The sequence below is a fragment of the Lagopus muta genome, chromosome 1 (assembly GCF_023343835.1).
Source record: "Lagopus muta isolate bLagMut1 chromosome 1, bLagMut1 primary, whole genome shotgun sequence".
Lineage (NCBI taxonomy): Eukaryota > Metazoa > Chordata > Aves > Galliformes > Phasianidae > Lagopus > Lagopus muta.
Window position 1 is genome coordinate 181,934,833 of NC_064433.1, and position 24,670 is coordinate 181,959,502.

At 38.3% G+C, this 24,670-nt stretch overlaps 1 protein-coding gene across 8 annotated transcripts in view; it reads right to left on the reverse strand.

Annotated features, from left to right (window-relative positions):
* Nucleotides 1–24,670, reverse strand: part of CNTN5 (contactin 5) — a 597,686-nt gene that overhangs the window by 213,255 nt on the left and 359,761 nt on the right. For 7 of the 8 annotated variants that reach the window (XM_048937197.1, XM_048937242.1, XM_048937218.1 and 4 more), the window contains 3 exons: nucleotides 23,442–23,660; nucleotides 15,104–15,227; nucleotides 8,439–8,614 (listed from right to left, as the gene is read on the reverse strand). In XM_048937197.1, coding sequence (XP_048793154.1) covers nucleotides 8,439–8,614; nucleotides 15,104–15,227; nucleotides 23,442–23,660 — 519 coding nt within the window. The remainder of the gene's footprint in view (nucleotides 1–8,438; nucleotides 8,615–15,103; nucleotides 15,228–23,441; nucleotides 23,661–24,670) is intronic. The other variant, XM_048937259.1, reaches the window with a different exon arrangement.

Genomic DNA, 24,670 nt, shown 5'->3' on the forward strand with positions numbered 1-24,670 from the left:
ACCCCTACAATTCTGTGATTCTGTGATTCTGTGATTCTGTTAATAAAATTTCAGTGAGAAGTTGCATAAATGGCAGATGAAAATCTTTCCTGTAACCCTTACTACCCACTAACCCTTCTCATTGTTTTTTTCCTTGTTTGTTTGTTTGTTTGTTTTTAACTGAAACTTTGATGCTAGACTTGGGAAAGATTGTAATAATTCATTGTACAATCCACAGACAGAGAAAATCAGTTTTGTTCTGTGACCTAGTGGAATACAGAGATTGCACATGTGATGAAGCTAAGCACAAAGTACATCCTTTGTTGTAATCAAAGTTGCAGTGCGTTGCTCCAAAGAGAAGAAGCTGGGCAACCTGGCACAAAAAAAAAGAAAAAAAAAAAAGCAGAGCCCATTGGAACATTAATTTTTTAGTCACATAAGAAACACTTTTTAGTTGAGGTACAGATATATAAAGCAATCGTTGATAAATTAACATTTAATTTTTATTTTCCCCTTTAGGTTACAGAGACTTCTAATAGGAGAAACCAGGGGAGATAGAGATCAAATAAAAATCATCTACCAATGTATAGGTGCTTAGTGTACAAGTTTTACTTCATAAAACTTTTACATTCTGTTTTTGTTTCATATCTTCAAGATATTTTCACTCTTATGCACATCTTTGAAACTACTAGGTAATCAACAAATCTAAGTTTCTGCTTGCAGCAACTGCAAAATTGCTATGGTTGCTTTATTATTTGGCTGATGTTCTTGAGTTCATATGTGCAGTTTTTCTTAATGCAGATAAAATGGCTAATTTATTTTCCCTTTTGTTACCATTGATTGCAAAATCTTAAAGATGTGCTTGGACCTGAATAAACTTTTCTGTAGAACTATTCACAGTCAACATTGCTAAATTCATTGATATAAAGAAGGATCACAGAACTCAGTAATTACTCCTCTAATGCTCTTGAATGAGTTTACTGGAATCTTGTTAAGAAAACTTTTAACACGAACTCTTCATTGAGATTGTGAAACATAAATGACATTTGAAACTAAAGCAAATGGAGAATTTACCTTTTGAACATCTTGCTATGAATAAACTTTGGAAACGTGACTTCAAACTTATGATCTTGTGATCAAAAATTCTGATTTGTTTTCTGTTTAGTAAATGCTACCTTTGTTACTGTTATTATTATGGTTGGAGCTTAAGGATGTTATGTTTTGGATTTAAGAGAAAAAGTACATTGTTAACACTCTGATGTTTAAGTTGTTGCTGAGCTGTTGCTGTACTGTGCTTTTCATACTGTCTTGCCAGAGAGGGGTCTAGGAATGCACAAGGAGCTGAGAGGGGACAGAACCAGGACAGATGATCCAAACTGGCCAAAGGTTTACCCCAAAGAACATGTTGCCCTACGGAACTTTAAAACTGGAGGATGTGGTTTAAGGGAAGCAGACACTGACTGGGGACTGGATGGGAATCAGCTAGACTGTGGTAAGCAACTGTATTGTGCATCACTTGTTTTGTAAATACACAGATACCTATGCACACACAGACATAGGTCACACTGAAAGTATCCTATTTATTTTCATGGAAACTACAACACATACAAAGGCAAAATAACTTGACAGAGAAAATTCTCGGGTACAACACACTATTTTTAACATAGTCACCATCATCAGCTATGCATTTTAGCCAGCAATGAACAAGAGCATGCATGCCACACACGTAAAAATCTGTGCCAGTGGAGGCTACTTACTGTTGCCCTACTGTTGCTGGCACAACTACTGAAACACACCACCCATTGCCTTGCTGTGGTCTCACCCACTGTTTAGTCCCTATAAACATTCAGCAAGCATAAATGAATGTTAATGTCTGCCATTTTTACTGTAGGGAGGAATTCATTTCCACATCTTTGCGACATTCTCACTTCCAAGTCAGACACCATTTGTCAGTCTGCTCTCTGCTGTCACCCGCTGCATGACAACAAAACAGAACAACTTAGCCTTGACTGCCACACCTCCAGCATCTGCCTCTGATATCAAAGGCTAACATAATAAAACAGAAGGCACTACTTTTGGAGCAGCTTTCACATATACATATGTGCATATATATTAATAAAATCATTACTGTTATGTTTTCCTTCCTTTTCTTTCAAGTAACTAATGTTTATCTCAACTCGTGAGTTAAATTCTTTTACTGATTCTTTTCCCCATCCCACTTAGAGAGGAAAGTGAGTGAATGCCTATGTGTTGTTCCACTGCCTGCTGGGTTAAACCAAGACAGCTTTCCCTTTTCCTGAATAAAATTATACTGGAGACAAATGAAAATTCTGGCAAAAAATCTGCTTTGATTTCTTCTTCACTTTTATTGCAACGTTTTTATTTTCTCCCTTTTCTTAGTTACTTAACAAAGCATAACCTTGGGTATAAGAAAACACAGGAAAATAACAATTAAAAAAGAAAAAGGAAAAATAAAGAGGTAAAACTTTTGCTTAATTTAAAAATTTAGCAGATTTTTTCAGAACTTTAGATCAAACAGAGCTTTAGCTACACATAGCTGGTCTTTCTAGTTCGCTGCATAAAAGTCACCAGTGACACAGGAAGCTACTTCACAAAATCAAAGGGACAGGAAGGGACCTCAAGAGGTTATCAAATCCAAAACCCCTGCTAAAGCAGGCACCCTACAACAGTTTGCATAGGTAGGCATCCATACAGATCATGAATATTTCCAGAAAAGGAAACTCCACAACCTCTCTGAGCAACCCGTTTCAGTTGTTCCATCATACTTACCGTAAAGATGTTCTTCCACATGTCAGTACAGAACTTCCTGTGTTCAAATTTTGGGCCATTACTCCTTATCCTACTGCTACACATCACTGAGAAGAGCCTGGCCTCATTAATTTGACTTCCACTTCTCCTCAGATATTTTTAAACATTTATCAGATCCACTGTCAGTCTTCTTTTCCCTGGGCTGAACAAACCCAGGTTACTCAGCTTGTCCTGATATGGGACCTGCTCCATGACTTTTATAAACTTTGTGGCACTCCCCTGGCCTCCTTCTAGGAGAACCCTGTCTTTCTTTGAACTGAGGAGCCAGAACTGGACACAGTAATCTAAACGTGGCCTCACGAGGGCAGACTAGAGGGGGAGCATCACCTCCCTTGACCAGCTGGCCACACCCATTTTAGCACTCCCCATGATACCCCTGGCCTTCTTGGCTACAGGGTCAAACTGCTGGCTCATGGCTCAACCTGTTGTCCACCAGGACCTCCAAGTCCTTCTCACAGAGCTCCTCTCCTGCAGGTCATCCCATAATCTGTACTGATTCATGAGATTATTCCTCCCCAGTTGCAAGACCCTACACTTGCTCTTGTTAAATCTCATTAGGTTTTTCTCTGCCCAACTCTCTACTCTGTCCAGGTCTTGTGGAACTGTAGCAGAACCTTCTGGTGTGTCAACCAATCCTTCCAGCTTTGTATCATCAGCAAATTTGAGGGTAGTGAAGAGAGGGTGGACTCTCTCTTCAACAGGGTTGTTGTTGAAGATGTTGAACAAGACCAGATGCAACACCAATGCCTTAGGAACACTGCTAATTACAGGCTTCCAATCTGACTCTGAGCTGCTGCTGCTGACAGTCCTCTGAACTCTGCCAGTCCAACAGTTCTCAAGCCACCTCACCATCTGCTTATCTATCCCACATTTTCTAAGTTTCATAACAAGGATGTTGTGGGAGACAGTGTCAAATGCCTTGCTGAAGTCAAGGTACACAGCATCCACTGCTCTGCCCCCATCTACACAGCCAGCAATGACCTCACTGAATGCTACCAGGTTGATCAAGCATGATTTCCCTTTGGTGAATCCATGTTGACTACTCTTGATAAACTTTTTCAATTGCTTGGAGACGGCATCCATCTCCAAGGTTGTTTCATCACCTTTCCAGGGACAGAGGTGAGATTGACTGTCTTGTAGTTTCCTGGATCCTCCTTCTTGCCTTTTTTGAAGACTGGAGTGACACTGGCTATTCTCCAGTCTTTAGGCACCACTCCCATGTGCTAGGACCTTTCAAAGATGATAGAGAGCCAATAGAGAGATGCCCAGGAGGTTGTCAAGTCTCCTTCTCTGCAGACATTCATGGTCCGCCTGGATGCCTACCTAAGCAACCTGGTCTAGGGAGCTTGCATTGGCAGGGGATGTGGACTAGATGATCTCTAGAGGTCCCTTCCAGCCCCTACAATTCTGTGATTCTGTTCAGTAATCAGCTCTGCCAGTTCTCTCAGCATGTATGGAGTGCATCCCATCAGGGCCCATGAATGTCTGCATTGATTTTGGCTAGATGCTCTCTGACTAGATCCACTTGACCAACGGAAAGTTTTCCTTTACCTAGACTTTCTCTCTCTGTTTCACCTTTTGGGTCTAGGATTCCTGAAGGCTTGTCTTAGCAGTAAAGTCTGAAGCAACAAAGGCATTCAGAATCTCTGCCTTCTCACCATCCTCTGATACCGAGGCACTCAACTCATATATTAGGAGACCTACATTTTTCCTAGTCTTCCTTTTACTGTTGTACTTCAAAACAAAACAAAACAAAACAAAACAAAACAAAACAAAACAAAACAAAACAAAACAAAACAAAACAAAACAAAACAAAACAAAAACTTTCTTGTTTTCCTTTCTCTCCTTTGCAAGGTTTAATTCCAAGAAGTCCTTAGCCTTCCTCATGGTATCCCTACAGGCCTTGTCAACATTCCTATACTCTTCCCAGGTGGACAGGCCCTTTTTCCATATCTCCTGAGCCTTCTTCTTTCTTTTCTGTCTATCCATAAGCTCCTTGCTGATCCATGCAGACCTCTTGCCACCTTTCCCTGATTTCTTACTCTACGGATGCACCAATTCTGAACTTGGAAGAAGTGGTGTTTAAGCACCAACCAGCTCTTATGGGCCCCTTTCCTTCTAACACTCCAGCCCATGTGATACTTCCAAGCAGATCTTTGAATAAATCAGAATTGGCTCTCCTGAAGTCCAGCGTATCAATTCCACTCGTTGCTTTGCTTCTTCCACACAAGATCTTGAACATTCTTTTGAGCTGTATGTCATTTATTTTTATAACTAAAAGAATTAATCTTCAAGATGCAAGGACATAATTATTTTGCACATCAGTACAAAAGAAGAGTTTAAGTAAAGTACATGTATTTTAGGGCAACTTCTCTTAAATGTTCTTATAAATGATCTGAATTGATTGCTTGAATACACACCAAGTTTTTGGATAATACTAAATAAGGTTTTTGGATTATACTAAATACTGACTCCTTCAAGGATAGAGAGGACTTGTAAAGAGATCTTGACATCCATAATGATCATCCACCAAGACATCTGACGTCAGTAAAACTGTATGGTACCCATTACTCTGTGAGTTGGGATTTTTCCTTACAAAATTTGTTTTTCAAAATAATCTTTTGTTTTACTGAAAATAACTGGGTACATGCACGCCTTCTGTTATTACTCTTATTCTCCTGGAGAAACTGGCAGCCTGTGGCTATCCTCTTTGCTGGGTAAAGAACTGGCTGGAGGGCTGGGCCCAGAGAGCAATGGGGAGATGGAGTTAAATCCTTCTGGCAACTGGTCATGAATGGTGTTCACAGGGATCAGTATCGGGGTCGAACCTGTTTAATATCTTAATTGATGACCTGGATGAGTTCACTGAGTGCACCCTCAACAGATCACACCAAATTGGGAGGAAAAGTTGATCTTCCTGGGGGTAGAAAGGCTGGAGTAGGATCTGGACAGGCTGAATCCTCCAGATAAGGCCAATAGTCCTCAACAGGACCAAATGCCAGGTTCTGCACTTTGGCCATAACAACCTCAGGCAATGCTACCTGCTGGGGCAGAGTGGCTGGAAGACTGTATGGAGGAAATGGACTTGGGGGTGTTGGTCAATGCTCAGCTGAACACAAGGCAGTAGTGTGTCCAGGTAAACAAGAAGGCCAATGGCATCCTGGCTTGTATCAGAAACCACTTGCAAACAGGACCAGGGAGGTGATTGTTCCCCTGCACAGAACTCTGGTGAGGCCACACTTCAAGCACAGTGTTCAATTTTGGGTACCTCACTACAAGAAAGACATTGAGGTCCTGGAGCATGTTCAGAGAAAGGCAACAAAGTTGGTGAGGGGTTTGGAGTACAAGCCTTATGAGGGACAGCTGAGGGAAAATGGACTGTTTCAGTCTGGAGAAGAGAAGGCTTAGGGGAGATCACTCTCTACAACTACCTGAAAAGAGGTTGTGATGTGGAGTTCTGCCTCTTTTCCCCTGTAACTAGCAACAGGACTAGAGTGAAGCTGCATCAAGGGCGGTTCAGTTTAGATGTAAGGAAAAGTTTCTTCTCTGAAAGAGAGGTCAGGTGCTCGAACAGGCTGCCCAGGGAGGTGGTTGAGTCCCCATCCCTAGAAATGTTCAAGAAACATACGGATGTCATACTATAATACATGGTTAATGGGAAAATATTGGTGGTAGGTGGAATGTTGGACTAGACAATCTAGGCAGTCTTCACCAACCCTGGTGATTCTATGATCCTAATTAATAATACTAAAAAAAGACTGCATTTCAACTATACTGAAATTTTGTCTTACAGTATTTCATAAAAAATATGACATTTTGATAACTCTTACATTTATATCAGAGTAATGCTAACTAATCTTTGTTTAGACTGTCTCTGTCTTTCTGTATGGTTCTACAGTTCCATGCTGTGAATGAAGAACACTGCTGAAACTAAAACCCATTCAATTTAATGTTTACAACATTATTCGAGATCATTTTTTAAAATTTATTTATTTTTTATTGCAATTATTCTAAAAAATATTAGTACTTTGCAAGCCAATGTAAACTTTATATTCCCCAAGAGCTCAGGAGGAAAGTGATCTATTGTTCACTTAAAGAAAATCTAGCTGAATGTTCTGGTCAAATGAAAGACAATGTCTTAGAAGATATTTTAAAGCTGGAATGACAGAGAAAAATGTCATTATTTTTTTTTTTTAATCTTGTTTGCTACAACACAGCTGTGGGAGCTATACTTCTGATAGCTATAATTTTACAGTACAGTGACATCAGTCACACTGTGAGTTGCTGCACAATACAAATACATACAAATATTGTTTCAACTGCAACATTTGAGTAATTTTGTTCTATTTTTGAAAGTGATAAAACTATTTCCAGTTGTACTGTGTAATGAGTGTAGAACTTCTGCATATTAATACCTACCTCTATCTGATAATCATCAATTATAATTTACCGTGCATATCAAAATACTTCACGCTATACAAAAAAACAAACAAAAAAAAAAAAAAAAAAGGAATTTTATTACTGCTCTAATATCTTGCTTTATAAGAGGAAAAAAGAACATATGTAGTCTCCAAGAAGTGTGGAATTCAAACTGAGAGAGATTACAGTTGCTAGCATGCACATGCTATATTGCTTCAACTTTTAGACAGAAAAGCTTAATGCAGAAAGACAGAACTTCAGTATTGGAAGAGTATGGTAAACAGGTCTAGAACCTCAGGATGAAAGAATACTGACATCGAAAGAAGACATACATACTAGCTGTTGGAATTACAGAATAAAAGGAGTTCATAACATGTTTAAATATTAGATTTGAGAAGTAAATAGCTGACATCTGAATGTTCACCAATATATACTGAAATTATCAAAATGGTAATCTCTTGAAGAAGGCTTTAAAAACAAAAATTTGCAGAACTACATCAAGAGCTGAAGACAGAGTATCATACAACATAGAAGTTCAAATTCTTCCAATACACATTGAGCTTGAAATTGCTCTTGTGAAACATCTTCTCACAAATTTCTGAAATAAATTCAATTAATTATGACTTAATTCAGCTAGTTATGACTTTCTCTTTTAGAATTTTGTGTTTATGAAAGGTTCTTCTCTCACACAAGTTCCACAACATTGTCTGAGCTCAGGTCTTCCCACTAGCATTCCTCCATTAAACTACTTTCATGAGATATCTTCACCACAATTTCCAAGTAAATGCTTCAACAAAGAGAAAATACAGTCATGTTATTGTGGCATAACAAATTTGACACCTACAAAGGCAGGCGTGCAAACAAAAAAATTAACTCCTCTTCCACCCCGTTCTTCATTCTCTCTCTTTAAAAAAAAATAAAAAAATAAAAAACCCTTTTTTTTTCTTTCTTTCTTTGGTTGAAGAATCAAAACAAACAAAAAAAAACAACAAACAGATTTTACAAGGATGTAATTAGAATGATAAAGGGCCCTGAAAGTCAAAAATCCAGAGAAAACCACTTACCTACTGAGAATTTTGTTTCCAGTTCTGAGATTATAACCCAGCAACATCAGCACACACTGTGATTTTTAATGCGTTTAAATCACAGTTACTTTATCAAACAATGTAAAGATTTACCTAGGCTAAAAAATGAAAAAGATTGTTACTCACATGCAAACTGAAGAACAGCTTCCCTGCTTAATATGCTACCAAACGTGTTGGTAGTTAAACACTGATACTGTCCAGAATCCTTCATCTCATTAGGGCTACTGATGATCAAACTTCCTTCTATTAGGCTGTAGCGATAATCACTTTCAACATCAATTTCAGTTCCATTTCGAAGCCATCTGAGGAAAAGAAAGAAAAAACTACTTGAACATTTTAGGGCCAAAAGAATTGTATACAGAACCTGAAAGCATCAGCTATCACTAGGGATGATTGTTACTGAGAGATAGTCTATTCTGTACCCCAATGCTTTGGGAAAACTCTGGATGAAGACTGCACAGCACATGAAAACTTGTAAAAGGTTTGATGTTTTGTTTTGGTATTACAAAACTATTTAAATCTCTGTAGCAGATGCATCCTGAATATGTGAAAAAGTCAAGAATATGACTATACATATAATATGTCAATAATAAATGAAGTTTCAATTCACATTTTATCACTAAAGCCTTAGACAAATACGTTGTTTTGAGGGAGTAAGGAGCATGGATATTCTTCTGGTGAAAAGCTTCATTCTTCTTATTCATCTATGAAGACTGAAACAACAAAGCCTCAAATAGATCATTAGATAAGAGAAAATATTTTTGGAGGCTTATAAGTAGACTTCAGTTCTCAGGAATAATCTCTGGGGAGTATGCATTATCTCAGAGAATAATAACTCATACAAGAAGACTTTTAAAATCAGCTTTCATGTTAAACTGTTAGGAAAATAAAATTGTTAAAATAATGATTCTGATATTTCAAAGAAGATATAAGCAGAGTAGCAGGTATCACAAATCTCTATGAAAGCCCTCACATGACATCATTATTATGAGGCACAGATATTTTCCTTCATTACCAGGTCACAATCACTCTGCAATTTCGAAGTCTACTAAGGAAACTGCCAAGCATTTTCACGCTTTGCCAAAATTCAGAAAAGACTGGAAGAACTTGGCAAAGTCTGGGCTCCAGAGGCAACTTTAAAGAAGCTGAATGATTATCAATTCACCCTATCTTGTAAACATTCATGGTGAATGAAGTACTGGCAGCAGAACTCAGCTAAATTAACTCTGAATTTTTCTCATTCCAAAAGTCAGAATTGATGGAATTAAGATGGATCATAAAACTATCATTTGCCCATTTTATCATGATAACTTTTGATCACAGAAGAGGCCTGCCTCATTCAACACAGGAAGTGGAGCACTGATGACAATATATCGCATGGGACATCTAGGAAAGGTCTGTAGGATTGACAGATTTTTTTAAGAAGAGCCATATGTAGCAGAGCTAAAAAGATAAATTCTCATATTGAATGATTTATTAAATAAGATTTTGAATGAAATCCTAATGAAAATTAATTTACATATATGTATATGATTAAAGTGAAAAATTATTTGATCTTGATGGACATTGAGATAAGGAAAAAGTAAAAATGGCATGTTTTGGTATTTCCAGTTGGGAAATGAAACAAAATAGTTCACTTAAAGTAGCTCACTTCACTTAGTTCACATTCAGTTAAATTCAATGAAAAATGTTTTTGTAAAACAACCTCAATTCTTAGGAGCTTCATATCTACCTGGCTATGTTTCAAGACCATTCTAATGAATGTATTCCCATCATATAATCCAAGAATATTAGAGGAAAAGCAACCCTAAATTCTATGTGTTTTCTTCCAAGTAGCTTGCCCAACAGGAGGAGAGAAACGCAAACATAATACTAAAAAGACAGTAATTTATGAGAAAAGTGGTACTTATTTTTTTCTTGAGGACAAACAACAACATACTTCAAAACATTTTAATTTGGCTTAATAAAGTTAAAAATATATTTATTTATTTTTTTCAACTGCCTTTGTATATCAGGAAATGTTACTGATGAGAAATCTCCAACATAAATAAAATAGCATGCAGGTTTGGCTGCGACAGTTTTCTTCATAGCATCTTGCAGAGTGCTGTGTTTTTTTCTTCTCCATCTGCAGTGAAATAGTTTTTATAATACACTGATATTTTGGTTGCTGCTGAGCAATATTTAAGCAGAATCAAGGATATTTTAGGCTTCTTATGCTGCTCTGCTGTGAGTGCACAAGATGTTGTTAGGGGATCCAGCTAGGGCAACTGACCTAAGCTGACTACAGATATTTTGAATCACATGATGTGCTCAGCAGTAAAAGCTGGGAGAAAGGAGGAGGAAATTATCCAGGGAAATGTTCAGAGCTATTGCACTTGTCTTCCCAAGCAATCCTTACATATGATTGAGCCCTGCATTTTTTGAAATGATTAAACATCTACGTGCTGTTGGGAAGTATTGAATGAATTCCTTATTTTGCTTTGCTTGTGTACGCAGTTTTTGTTTTACCTATTAAACTGTGTTCTCACTCTTATCTTCCCCATTTCACAGAGGGCAGATTGATCTTGTGGCAATGCGGGACTTAGGAGACTACTCAACATAACTGAAGAAAATTCAGTACTTCACAAGAAACATAGCTGTAGTGAAGTGGCATCTTGGAGAATTCTGCACATACTCATTATCATCAATGCCCTATGAAGGTCTATAGGAATACTGTGAACGTCCATATTTTTCATGGAAATTCTCCTCACTATGTGGATTCTGACTTATGATAATGAAGTATGACTTGAATAAATGCTGAGCAAATTAAGTAAGTTTATCTCAGGGAGTTCTTATGTAAGGACTGGAACACAAAGGGGGTAAAAAAAAAAAGAAAGTGGTGTGGTTTAATCCAGCAGTCAGTGAAGCACCACACGCTTGTTTAGCCACTTCCACCATAGGTGGGATGAGGGAGAGAGCTAGAAACAAAAGAGAACTCCCGGATTGAGATAAAAGCTATTTACTAAGAAGGAAAAGAAAAGCAGAAACAAAACTTTCTTATAGCATATATGCACAATTACTTCCCATCTGAGAACAGTACAGCTGTTTTCCCAATGACACTCCTACAGCAATACATCTCACCATCCATTGACCAATGCCTCCTGCAACTGCCACCACACCTTTTCCCCCTGGCTAAGTCCCCACAGCTTTACAGCATGTTGCATGATGTCACGTGGTATGGAATAACCTGCTGCCAGCTGGGATTAAAAAACAACAACAACAAAAACAGGATGTAAAATTTTAATTTCTGAGTAGAGCTTGACCAAAGAGAAACCAATCCTTTGTAAAGAATAAAAATGTAAAAAGTAAATAATAAAAATTAATAGTTTATGAACACCATCAGTTCCTCATCAGTTCCTCAGATGGAAAGCCATCCAGAGGGACCTGGACAGGCTGCAGAAATGGGCCCGTGAAAACATAATGAGGTTCAAAAAAAGCCAAGTGCAATGTGCTACACTTGGGTTGGGGCAATCCCAGGTATTTATACAGAATCACAGAATCACAGAATCACCCGGGTTGGAAGGGACCCCAAGGATCATGTAGTTCCAACCCCCCTGCCTAGCAGGGCCACCAAACATACACATTCAGATCAGGTTGCCCAGGACCCCGTCCAACCTGGCCTTAAACACGTCCAAGGATGGGGCATCCACAACCTCCCTGGGCAGCCCGTTCCAGGGCCTAACCACTCTCCTAGTAAAGAACTTACCCCTAACATCCAACCTAAATCTTCCCTCCTTCAACTTAAAACCATTTCCCCTAGTCCTGCTGTTGTCAGCCCTTTTGAAGAGTTTACTCCCCTCCTGGGTGTAGGTTCCCTTCAGGTATTGATAGGCTGCAATGAGGTCACCCCACAGCCTTCTCTTCTCCAGGCTGAACAAGCCCAACTCCCTCAGCCTGTCCTCATAGGGGAGGTGCTCCAGCCCCCTGATCATCTTAGTTGCCCTCCTCTGGACCCTTTCCAAAATCTCAATGTCTTTCTTGTACTGAGGGCTCCACACCTGGACACAGTACTCCAGGTGGGGCCTCACAAGAGCCGAGTAGAGAGGGACAATCACCTCCCTGTCCCTGCTGGCCACCCCTCTCCTGATGGAGCCCAGGATCCCATTTGCCTTTCGAGCTGCCAGAGCACACTGCTGGCTCATATTCAGTCTCTCGTCCATCAGGACCCCCAGGTCCTTCTCTGCCGAGCTGCTCTCAAGGACCGCTCCTCCCAGCCGGTACAGGTGCCTGGGGTTCTTCCGGCCCAAATGCAAAACCCTGCACTTTGCCGTGTTGAACCTCATTAGGTTCACCCGAGCCCAGCCCTCCAGCCTGTTGAGGTCCCTCTGAATGGCATCCCTTCCTTCCACCGTATCAACCGCACCACTCAGCTTGGTGTCGTCAGCAAACTTGCTGAGGGTGCACTCAATTCCCTCATCGATGTCATTAATAAAGATGTTAAAGAGCACCGGTCCCAAGACAGACCCTTGGGGGACACCACTTGTTACCGGCCTCCACCTGGACATAGAGCCATTGACCACCACCCTCTGTCTGCGGCCTTTCAACCAATTGCTTATCCATCGGGTCGTCCACCCATCAAATCCACTTCCCTCCAATTTGGAGATGAGGATGTGGTGGGGGACCATGTCAAAGGCCTTGCTCAGGTCCAGGTAAATGACATCGGTCGCCTTCCCTTCGTCCACCAATGCCGTCACTCCATCATAGAAGGCCACAGACTGGGGGAAGATCTCCTGGAGAGCAGCCCTGCAGAGAAAGACTTGACAGTCCCGGTGGATGAGAAGTTGTGTTTGGGGCTGCACTAAAAAAGGATGGCCAGCAGGGAGAGGAAGGTGATCATCCCCCTCTGCTCAGTTCTTGTGAGGCCCCATCTGGAGTACTGCATCCAAGTCTGGGGCCTCCAGCACAAGAAGGATGTGGAACTGTTGGAACGGGTCCAAAGGAGGGCCACTAAAACAATCAGAGGGCTGGAGCACCTCTCCTACAAAGACAGGCTGAGAGAGTTGGGCTTGTTAAGCCTTGAGAAGAGAAGGCTCCAGGGATACATCACTGTGACCTTCCAATATTTGAAAGGAGCATATAAAGAGGAGGGGAGTACATCTGTCTGCATAGGTGGATAGCGAAGGGACAAGGAGGAATGGTTTTAAACTGAGACAGGGAAGGTTTATTTTCAATATTAGAAGGAAGTTTTTCCACACAGAGGGTGGTGACATACTGAAACAACTTGCCCAAGGAGGTTGTGGATGCCCCATTCTTGGATACATTCAAGGCCAGGTTAGATGTGGCTCTGGACAGCCTGGTCTGGCAGCTGGAGACCCTGCATATAGCATGAGATTTGAAACTAGATTATCTTTGTAGTCCTTTACAACCCAAGCCTTTCTATGAATAGAAGAAATAAGTAAAAATGAAGGAAACAATCTTTGTTTCAGTATTTTTAATTGCTTTAAGAGTTCATTTAAAGTCTTTAAAAAAAATAATTGAAATATCGTACTGTGCTTTGTTCACTGGCTTAAAACAATTCTCAGTAGTGCAGACTTCATAGCTCAGATAAGCAAAGTTCTCTATTATCCAGTGCTAGTAGATAGTAGGACAAGGACTTCAATGATATGCAAATGTTTCTTCTTTATGCTATTTCACATGGCAAAAATTGCACAATGATATACAACAAACTTTTGTCTACCCATAACATTTTCAGAGTTTAAATCCCTTCTGCATCCGCCCTGTAAAATCCCCACACATCCATTCATGTTGTTGTTCCCCACCCATCCCCACCCCTCTTGCACTGATTGCCAATGTAGATCACATACTCTGTGCATACCAGCAGCATCAACTGAAAGAAGTTAAACAGCAATGTTAGAGCTAAGCCTTTATTGTCAAAGCTTTCTTTGAATGAACAGCATCAGGACAGCCTTTTCTGAAGCTGCTAATACCAGTGAATCTCTGAAGAGATGAAAAAATGGGTATGCTTGAAGTACTTGTTGATTGAATTCTTCCGGGAATACATAAAAATAGTTGAACAAAGATAGAAAGGATATGGCATAGATTGTCATAAGATAGAATTTCCATAATAATTCTCCTTACCATAACAAAACTGCAGGGCTGGACTAAATGATTGTTAAAGGCACCTTCCTTTAACAATCCCAAAACCATCCTCTGATTCTAGTATTAATGAGCTTGTGTGGGAGGGCTGAGAACGGGGCCTCCCTCTTTTCTCAAGAAAGTGTGCCTTGTGCATGCCTTATGTTAACCACATCTGATCTGTTTGAGGAGGTTGTACCATACATGATATCAGCACATCAGTTGCAGTGAGACAGAATCCTTTCTGTTGCGTTGTGGATATCTAAAGGTGGCACTGCCTCTGAATTTTTTCCCCACCAATAATATGCAAATTCTGTGATTCAAATAAGCCTACGGGGAATTTGTCCCTAATGCTGAAGAATCCATTAGTGAAATAATTTGAATAGTTAAAACACAGAACTGATTACTTCTATATAAGACAAAAGACAGCAATCGAGTCTTTATTCTCACTCTGTAGATGAAGATTAACTTTATACAAAAAGATAAATGTCATCTGCAAAAGAATAATTGACTGTATGTTTCCCAACCCTCGATCAATCACTTGTAATTCATAAAAAAATATGAGAAGAGTCAGATGTAGTAAGTGGACAAAGTGTCTGCAGCACACTACTCTCAGCTGTAAGTATGCACCAGTAATAAATATTCTTAAAGTTACAAAGAAATTCTATAAGACATACCTATATGTGGGGGTAGGATTTCCATGAGCTTGACAATTCAGAGACACTTTCTTCTCTTCAGAATCAGTGGGAAAAATCACATCATCTGGCTCCTGTGTAAACACTGGTCCATAATCAACACTTTCTGTGGAAAAAGAAGTGCTATTGTTTTATTGTTTTGAAAGTCTGACAAAGTTGATGTTTTATAGCTATTGTAAAGTTATAGTTAGCAAAATTGTCTTTGTTTTGGAAAAGATTTAATCCATGTTATTTCAGATGCCATATTAAAAAGCAGTAGTTAAAAGATATATACACACATATATACAAAAGGAATCTTTTTAATAATCTTTTTAATAACAATGAAATAGTATCATCTAAGATAAGAGATAAAATGGTTTTCTTAACACACATATTTTGGCCTGAAGCCTAATGTGCAGTTTAAGAGTAGACAATAGCAGGTATAGCTGCTCTAAATCACACAAGAAAGGTAGAAGTCACAATCCAACAATAAAGAAGAAATTGCTTGCCCCTTTCCAATACTCATAGCTCACCAAACACTCCAAAGGAGGTAATCTCCAAGTAGAAATGCTTCCCTTCTGGCTACCAGCCTTTAAAAGGGGTTAGGGAGGGATGGACCTTTGGGTCACACAGGTGAATGGCTTCCACCTGTGCTCCCAGGGCTGGCTACACCCCTTCACCAGGTGCTCAACCACTTTTTCAGGCGGTGACTTAATTTTTCCCATAAAGCTGATAAAAAGAATTAAGAATGAATGATTCCTGCTTATACACAGTAAGGTAAACAGAAATCCCCATCAGCTCACGTCACAGAAAACTGAGATATGGCTTTACCCTTTACATCAAAGAGTTTCTAAGAAAAGACAATTATAAAACTATGGTAGCAGCGGGTTTCTACTAATAAATAGTACATATGAAAATTTGACATTTCATTCTTCTTCGTTGTCTTTTCTAATTTTGGTATACATTTGTATCCTTGTATGAATTTAGGTTCCCGAGCAAGAAAAACTGGATAGATGCATAAAGTATGCCTGTGAGTCCTGTTCTTTCATAGTGGGTAGAGGGAAGTGTAACCTTCAGAAAAGTAAAAGGCTGTAAATATAGCAATCATTATATGTAAGTCTGGAAAACTCAAATGCTCCCTATACAATAGGAGATTGCAGAATTTGAATCAACTTAAGCTTGCTCCAAACTCCTTTGTTACTTAGATACAAAATAGTCATCAAAATTAAAGCACGAGCCTAAAGATTTGTGTGAGCAGGGAAGTAGTCACTTTGTCCTATCACCTGAAGTATAGGAGAAACAGGATTTTGTCTTAATTTATGGGTACGTGCATTGTATGGATTGCTTCTTGTAGGAATATTAATGATTCCGGACATATATTATCAGAGCCCTCATCCACTTAGAGTTTAGAAATAGCAAGAATTAAATAACAATTCCAAAATTAAATAAAGGTTTCAGAAGTAGGTGCAATCCTGTGCAGATGCAGGTGCATGATTAGACAGTATTGATGAAGACTAATGGTTTTATCTTCTCCCAGGAAGTAACCCAATAGATAGAATATTTTATTACGCATTGGGATTGCTAGAAAGGAAGGAAAATGGCATCACTATCAATAGAGTTGTTATAACCAAGAGAACTTCTTTGATGGAAACCAGTATTCTGAATAGTTGTGGCCAAAAAAATACTTTTGTTATGAAGTATAAAAAGAATGTGTTTTCCCTCTATTTGCAATAAGATAAAAGTAATTGAGAAACTTAAGTGCATGGAAGTCTTGTTTCTAAAAGATGGAAATATGAAGTTAGTTGCTTATCTGCATTTCAGATGGAGTGTGGAATTCTGGCAGAGATTAATTAGAGTCTCAAAATTGACATAATAATAAATTAGACTGTTCATCAGTTTTTAGCTAAACTGACTAACCTACTTCCCAGCAACATCATCTATACCCACACCAGAATAATTGAAGAAATAGGTCTATTCTGACGAGACCAAAGTGTTTAATAAAAAAGCCTACTCTTAAACAAAGTATAAATTATTAAGGTTACCTAATGATTGGTTAAATAAAATGCAGTGTGATATGTGATATGCAAGAAGTCAGAACAGACCACCTAAAAATACCATCTTTATTTAAACTCCAGTGACAGACCAGAAACTGGAAATCTTCAGTGTTGTGTACCTCCTTTCTATATTTTAAAAGCAATAAAAGGAATATACTGAAGATGCAAGAATTTCATTTAAATATTTTGAAATGCATGTATTTTCAAATTAAAATATTCTATGGCTTATGGTTAAAAAGAAATTTTTCAATTTTTTTTAAACATAGTGCTAATAAAAGTTCTGAAACTGTGAGATTTAAGAACATTTCTCAGGAGCCAGTATATATTGATAATTTTTGCAATTTCAGTAGTATGAGACTCAGAAATGCAAATTGGTGATTCAATTGTCTTAAATCTCCAAAAACAAATGTGTGTAAGTTTATGTATATATTTAATCATTTTTTTTTCTAGAATAAAAATGTATATGAATGTGTAAAACACTACTCATACTATAGAAACCTATGGCATAGTAGAATAAATATCCGAATTTTCAGGAAAAAGTTTAACAGGTTTTTGGCTTCTTTTGCCATCATACTTACTCATCAGATTTTATTTTAAATACCGATTACTTCAAAGTAGTTTTCAGCATTTTCATACTAAAGAAAATAATTAAAGAACAAAAATCTTAATTTATAATTTTCAATATTCAATTTATTGGTAAGAGAATATAGTTGATATTTAGCATTGAGATACATTGAATGGCTTCAAAATTCTTGGAATTCTTTTATCCTCATAGTGCTTTATAATTTTCAGTTTGTCAGTAATACTTCATTTCATGTTTTGAACAATACCGTATCTTCCTTGTCCACTATCCTAGCTTTATTGTTTCTGAGGCAGATATTATCTCTATGAGAAAAAGTACGTAGACTAAATCTGAAGTGCTCAGATAAAACCTGTCCGCAGTCAGCATGGGAGTTTATCAGAGTTCTTAGGAATGGGTGAATTTCATCTGTCACTGCTTTTAAGGACTGAAAATATTGAGTAGATGTCACTTTTAAATATTTTTAATTTAATTACCAATGTTGGTGTATCATTTGGGAATGTTCAGTCATCCAGGAATTCTAAGTTGTATATACATTAACTATGACAGCAAATACTTAGGAGAGCTTGACTGCATTTTGTTTTAGCATTCCAGTCTGACATGGATTACCACATGAATTTCACCTGATTACAACTGGGAATTTCTTAATTTCTCTTTTAGGAGTATTGTACCACATATTAAACACATATTTAATCACCATTAAAAAACTAGATACAATTTTATCAATCTATGGTATAATTGCATGTTGATTAATATTCACAGACATTGTTCATTTGTGCTTTTATAAACTAGACTAAAGAACTGCTTATTATGCTCAAGAAAGCCAACATCAGGATTAATAAATGCTGACTGTTAGTTCCAGGCCTAATCCATTGTATCAGATTGCTCTTTCTGTTGAGAGTCTTCCCTGAAAAATGTATCTTTGGATCTTACCACAGTTTGATCAAGAACAAGTTGTGCCACTATGTTCTTTGAGATCTTTTTCTTGTCTCATAAGTAACCAAGACGATAGTTAGATTTTTAGATAAAATAGAGAATTCTGAACAAAACAAAAGAAAAAAAGTTTGTGCCACCCCTGCCGTGCTCTGGTGCAGCAGCTCCAGATCATGTGAGACCTCCCAGCCCCTGAAGTTGATGCGGTAGATCCTAGTGCTGGCAGATGGGCCATGTTCTGTGTCACTGGGCTGAACTACCTGTCCACAGATGGAGCTGGTGGGCTTCAAGGTGTTACAACTGGCACTGAAATACATATTTAGTGCACTGTGAAAAGCCTTTGTGACCCCCACCGCCCCTCCCAGATGATTTAGAAGCATTGCCATATCACTGGATAACAGGTTTTAAGACAGACAAAGTGGCACAAAGTATATTAATTACGTGAATTGCTCCCTGGCATTCAGACAATCCTTTTATTTATCTGCAATCCCATGCTGCATTCTATGTTCCTCTGCCCTAATTCTGATAGCATGGAGGAGGCCAAGAGGAGGTGGGAAAAGGTGGGACAAAGCAATGAAAGGCAGTGAGATGAGCACAGCCCTGGTCAAGGACCTGTCCCCACGGACAGGAGCAATAATGGGCTCATCACGTAGGCCATTTTCCCCATGCAACTTAGTAATGGGATTTGTGCTTCCCTGTACATTTGAGCAAGGCAGAAGAGCCCTTTTATCCTAGGCAGATGAAGGATGTGCCTTCCATCAGATTCAGAAACCTGCCCTTGTGACTGTGTCATGGTGGGCAGAATGTTGGTGGCTACCTCGGATGTGTATAAAAGGCAGGTAGTTGGCAAGCCCAGTGCAGCGGCGAGCAGTGGGTAAGCAAAGGCTGAGGTGGGAAAGATGTAGGGCTGCAGAAGGCAGGGCCCAGGCAGGGAGGTGGAGTTGCCTTGGGCTGCTCCTTCTTTGTCTTTGAGAACTGGAGGCTGGGACAGGGGCACAACCAGACCATGGTGTGCTCCCATCCTCAGCCACTTGGCTGGAGGGATTTTCTGTTTTCTGCAAGGACATTGAAATAGAGATAAGAAATAAAAAATGTTATCTTTAGGCATTAACTCTAGAGATGCAGAACCTATATCACAGTGGGCAGTAGGCCAGCGGTGGTCTGTGTCACCATGGGCTGGATGTCTCCTAGCCACCAGGAGACGTGGGACTGACCCTTGGCCTGAGATGGGTAGAGCCCTGGATTGGGTTAGAATCATAGAATCCTTGGAGTTGGAAGGGACCTTTAAAAGTTATCTAGTCCTCATAGGAGAGGTGTTCCATCCCTTGGATCATTTCTGTGGCCCTCCTCTGGATGCACTCCAACAGCTCCTTATCTATCCTGTACTAAGAACTCCACATCTGAACTCAGCAATCTGAGTGAGGCCTCACCAGCAAAGGGATAGGATCACCTCCCTCGCCCTCCTGGCCACACTTCTTTTGATACAGCCCAGGATACTGTTGGCTCTCTGGGCTGCAAGGGCACATTACTGGTTCATGTTCAGCCTGACATCCACCAGTGCCTCCAACTCCTTTTTGGCAAGGCTGCACTCAATCCTTTCATCTCCCACCTTGTACTGATAATGAGGGTTGCCTTGACCTGGGTGCAAAACCTTGTACTTGAATTTCTTGAACCTCGTGAGGTTCTCTTGGGCACACTGCTCAAGCCTGTCTGGGTCCCTCTGGATGGCATCCTGTCCCTTTCATGTGTTGACTGCACCAGAAAGTGCACTGTACACACCTTATTTTTTTTTATTTCTACCTTAAGCAAGGTTGTGAAAAGATAGACATATTTAGCATATATACTAAGCACATGTCTCGCTTTACAATTTCAATTTCAATTTTCAGTGGGAACTATTTGTGCTTCTCACATAGACTTTTATTACAAAAGCTACCACTTTTCTATATCTTACTTGAGTATCTTACTGAAATACTTTGAGGATACCTAGCAGTACTGTAGAACTAGGTACTCACATTCTACAAAAAATTGACTCAGCTTGTGTGTCAGGCCACTGAGCATGTCTTGTGGAAAATCAGTTAAATCATTCGAGAACGCACATACTTAGTTGCTAGTAAAAGTGAGTGTTTTGTTTTTATTTCTGGCAAACCTGAGCATATACTATACATTACATGTTTGAATCAAGCAAGTGCTCAATTATAATAATGAATCTTCTTTGTCCACATAATTAACATCCTCTCACTTGTAGCAGGCCCCTAATGACCACACACAAGCACAGAGTTCTGTACCATTTTCACAGTTAGAACATGCTGTCTAATAAGTACCTTCACCTAACTCTAACACATATCACATAAAACCTGTAGAAAAATAACTAAAATATGTCTCAAGAAATTTTAAATAATGAATAAGCCTCGAGACCAAATATAAATCAATAAATTTACTTAGTTTACTTTAAGTACATGAAAAGTCTAATGATTGACAATTTATTTCTGTTTTCTGTTATTTTCTATATATTTCTGTATATGTTAAGTATAAATATTTATCTCAGACATACTAACAGAAAATATGCCATACCATGAATTGAGAGGTTTAGATAATTGGTGTTCTCACCATCTTGGATGAGATAGAGTATCATTCAGAGATATCCAGCCTCCTTCCAGAGTTCTCAATCTCTCCTTGCCTGAGAAATGATAATCTTGAAGTCCTGTTTCACACCTGCGTATGTGCCGTGCAAGTGCTTCAGATAATCAAGGAGTTTTAAAATACTACTCAGATGTCTCAAATTTTCCTGTTTGTTCAACAGTCTGCATCTACACAACTGGGTGTAGGAAGAAGACCAGTAATTGATGGACTTACTCTCTTAGGACTGTTTTATGAATTCCTTGAAAGAATTTAAGTCTCCCACTTCTATGTAAAGTGCTCTGTTCATCAAGGCTTATTGAGTTATGGCTCTTTTAAAATTATGCCTTCAGTCATTGGTTCTTCAATTTCTGCTGCAAAATAGAAGTAGCTAAACTGCAGAGGTGAATATGTTATCTATGCTTTGAGAAAATTCATGTTTGCTGACCTACATCAGGGATGATCTCAGCATATCTCCTGAAAAAGCCAAGGATTTAGGGGGTAGAGCACTTACCTGGAACATCCCCAGGTACATCTCTCATTGAAGTATAACAGTCAAACTGTATCAAATTTAAACATAAGGAGATGCCTTATTTATTTTTTTTTTCTTTTATTATTATTTTTTGTTTCCTCAGTTGCCCTTTCCTAAGGAAATGCAGTGGAAAAATCAGGATCAATCAGGAAAGGCATACTTTATAGATACAGAATATACTACATTATTCATAAAATCTCCTTTCTTTTGCCTTGAAGCTACCAATTTCTTCTCCTTTGGTCTCCAGAAACTCATGCTGTTGAAGGCCAGGATAATACATTCTGCTTCTAATCCTGAACTTTGATTTTCACCTGCACACATCAGGTTGCCTGGGAGGAGTTATCAGTGTCTGGTTCATGGACTGTAACCAAGATTAGTCTACACACTGCTTACAAAGAGTATTGCAGAGGACAGTCAAACGTAGAAAACTGCACCAGTTCCAGAAATAGAATCAAACAGAATTTGTCCAATTCTATATTTCTATTTGTTTGTGTATTAAATAAACTTTAATTTAGGGAACATATTATGCTAGTATATAAGCTATTTCTATTCACAAAAGATACATGTATATACAGAATCACAGAATCACAGAATTGTAGGGGTTGGAAGGGACTTCCAGAGATCGAGTCCAACCCCCCTGCCAAAGCAGGTTCCCTACAGCAGGTCGCACAGGTAGGCATCCAGGCAGGTCTTGAACATCTCCAGAGAAGGAGACTCCACCACCTCCCTGGGCAAATATATACCATCAGCTTTCAATAAATGCAAAGTTTTTTCAGGAAAAAAATGCAAAAAATTACAGCTCCTATTGAGAGGAGCTGTAATCCTGCAATCACAAATGCAAATGTTATTGCTCTGAGGTTTTATCTGTGATTCATTCCTTTGCTACTTCCTTAGACCATTGTTTAAAGATCCTCTAACCTCTCTCCCTCTCCTTGCCTCCTTTTTCTCTTCCTCCCTCTTCCACCTTATCTCCCCCATATTCCTTCCTTTGAATATGTATAATTCAGATTAATATGATTAAACGTGTGGCCTCTTTAAATGTATGCAAATATGAGAAAACATGTATTATTACTATAAATTATTGCATTTAAATGTAAATTAGACGATATTGCACCAATAAATTTATCTATACCTGCATGTATAGGGTTGACTATATAAATTAGGCAATTTAGAAAAAAGTAATTTTAAAAGATTTACTATTCATCATTAATTGATGTTGCTATCATTCTTGAGTAAATCAGAAAAATTCCAAAGGGAAAAAATAGATAAGAGGAACAGGCATTTTATTATTTTGGTTTTCAAATTTAAGTATATTAATTTAAAAGATCAAATTGTGCTGTAATGCAACTTCAAATCACTAGCTTGCTATTTTAATGTGACAAAAACTATATAAAACAGTGCTGCATAGCAATATTTAAAAAAAGAATATTTTAACTGATGCTTATAAGGCTAATCTGAAAAATCTGAAAGGAAAGATTCTCATTTCTACTTTGTTGTATTTAAATAAACTCAGAACTATGTATGAGAATAACTGAAGTATACTGATAAAGATATGCTGCTTAAAAAAAAAAAAAAGTTTTGGCCAAATATAAACACGGGCTTTTTGGAGAGGTAAATTAGGCTTACCATCATGTTTGAAGGCCTCTGAAAAGTGATAGAGGTTTGTTGGGGAATGATAAGGTTGTGCAGCTCCTCTCCAGCCTGGCGAAGGTACACTTCCTAACGAAGGACTGCTTAATCGTGGTCTGTTCTTTGAGTTAGATGAAGCTAAAGATGAACTACCAGATTTGATTCTTAGAATAGCAGCATATGATGTAGGTAGGCCAGGAACAGCTTCTGAATATTCTGGAAAAACAACCAAAAACAAACAAACAAAAAAAAAACCAAAAAACCCCAAGAAGTGAACATTCAATAAAGGTAAGCAGACTATTCAGATATCTAGTTAAAAAAAAAAAAAAAAAAAAAAGGGATTAACAAGAATGGAATAGAATAGAAAATATATTTTTATTTGATTTGGCATGTTAAAAATTAAAAACAAACAAACAAAAACAAAACTAAAAAAAAACAAGTCAAGAACTTTTATATTTGAAAGAAGTGTCATAGATTTCATAGACTACAAGTTGGACTCATATTCTAGACAGAAATGGGTAGCAACATAGAGATCTGAGAGAGAAAATTCTCCCTTAGCTTTAAAACAATATAGATTTCACGTTCATCTTTCCATTGCAGTCTTTCATTACAGTGTATTTGCAGTTTAGAACTATCAGTGGAAGCTAAATATGCTCCTCATTTCAATGCTACTCTGCAAGTCAAGTGAGTTAGCTAAAAAGTCTGAGCTTGTTTGCAGGAATATCTCTCCCATAAACACATATATGCCAAAACCAACTCCACTTAGTCTCTGTAACTTCTTATTTCCTTTCTGCTTATGCTTAAAATGTCATAGTCTAGAATTAAGGAGAGTGTTCAAGTTTTTAGTTCCTGCCTAATGCCAAATGATAGAGTAATAAACTGTATCATTATAATAGATTAAAGTACTACTCCAGGAATCAAGCAAGTGGAACTCCCATTGAAATCAACAGCAACAGCTGGAGAACAAAAGTCTTAAGGAGGAAATAGGAAAATTTAAAAAATACACTGATACAGATGAGCAAAGGGAGACAGACTGTGTATCAAGCACCTATGAAGGAATTACTTTCTCATGGGACAGTGGAAATGATTGCCATTAAAGAAAAAAATGATTTTTCTATTGTGTCCATTGACAAGACATATTTTTTTTCACATTGGCCTAACATGAAAAAAGCAAAACTATAAGTGCTCCCTTCCAAAACTTTGGCAGCACACACAATTGAAATAAA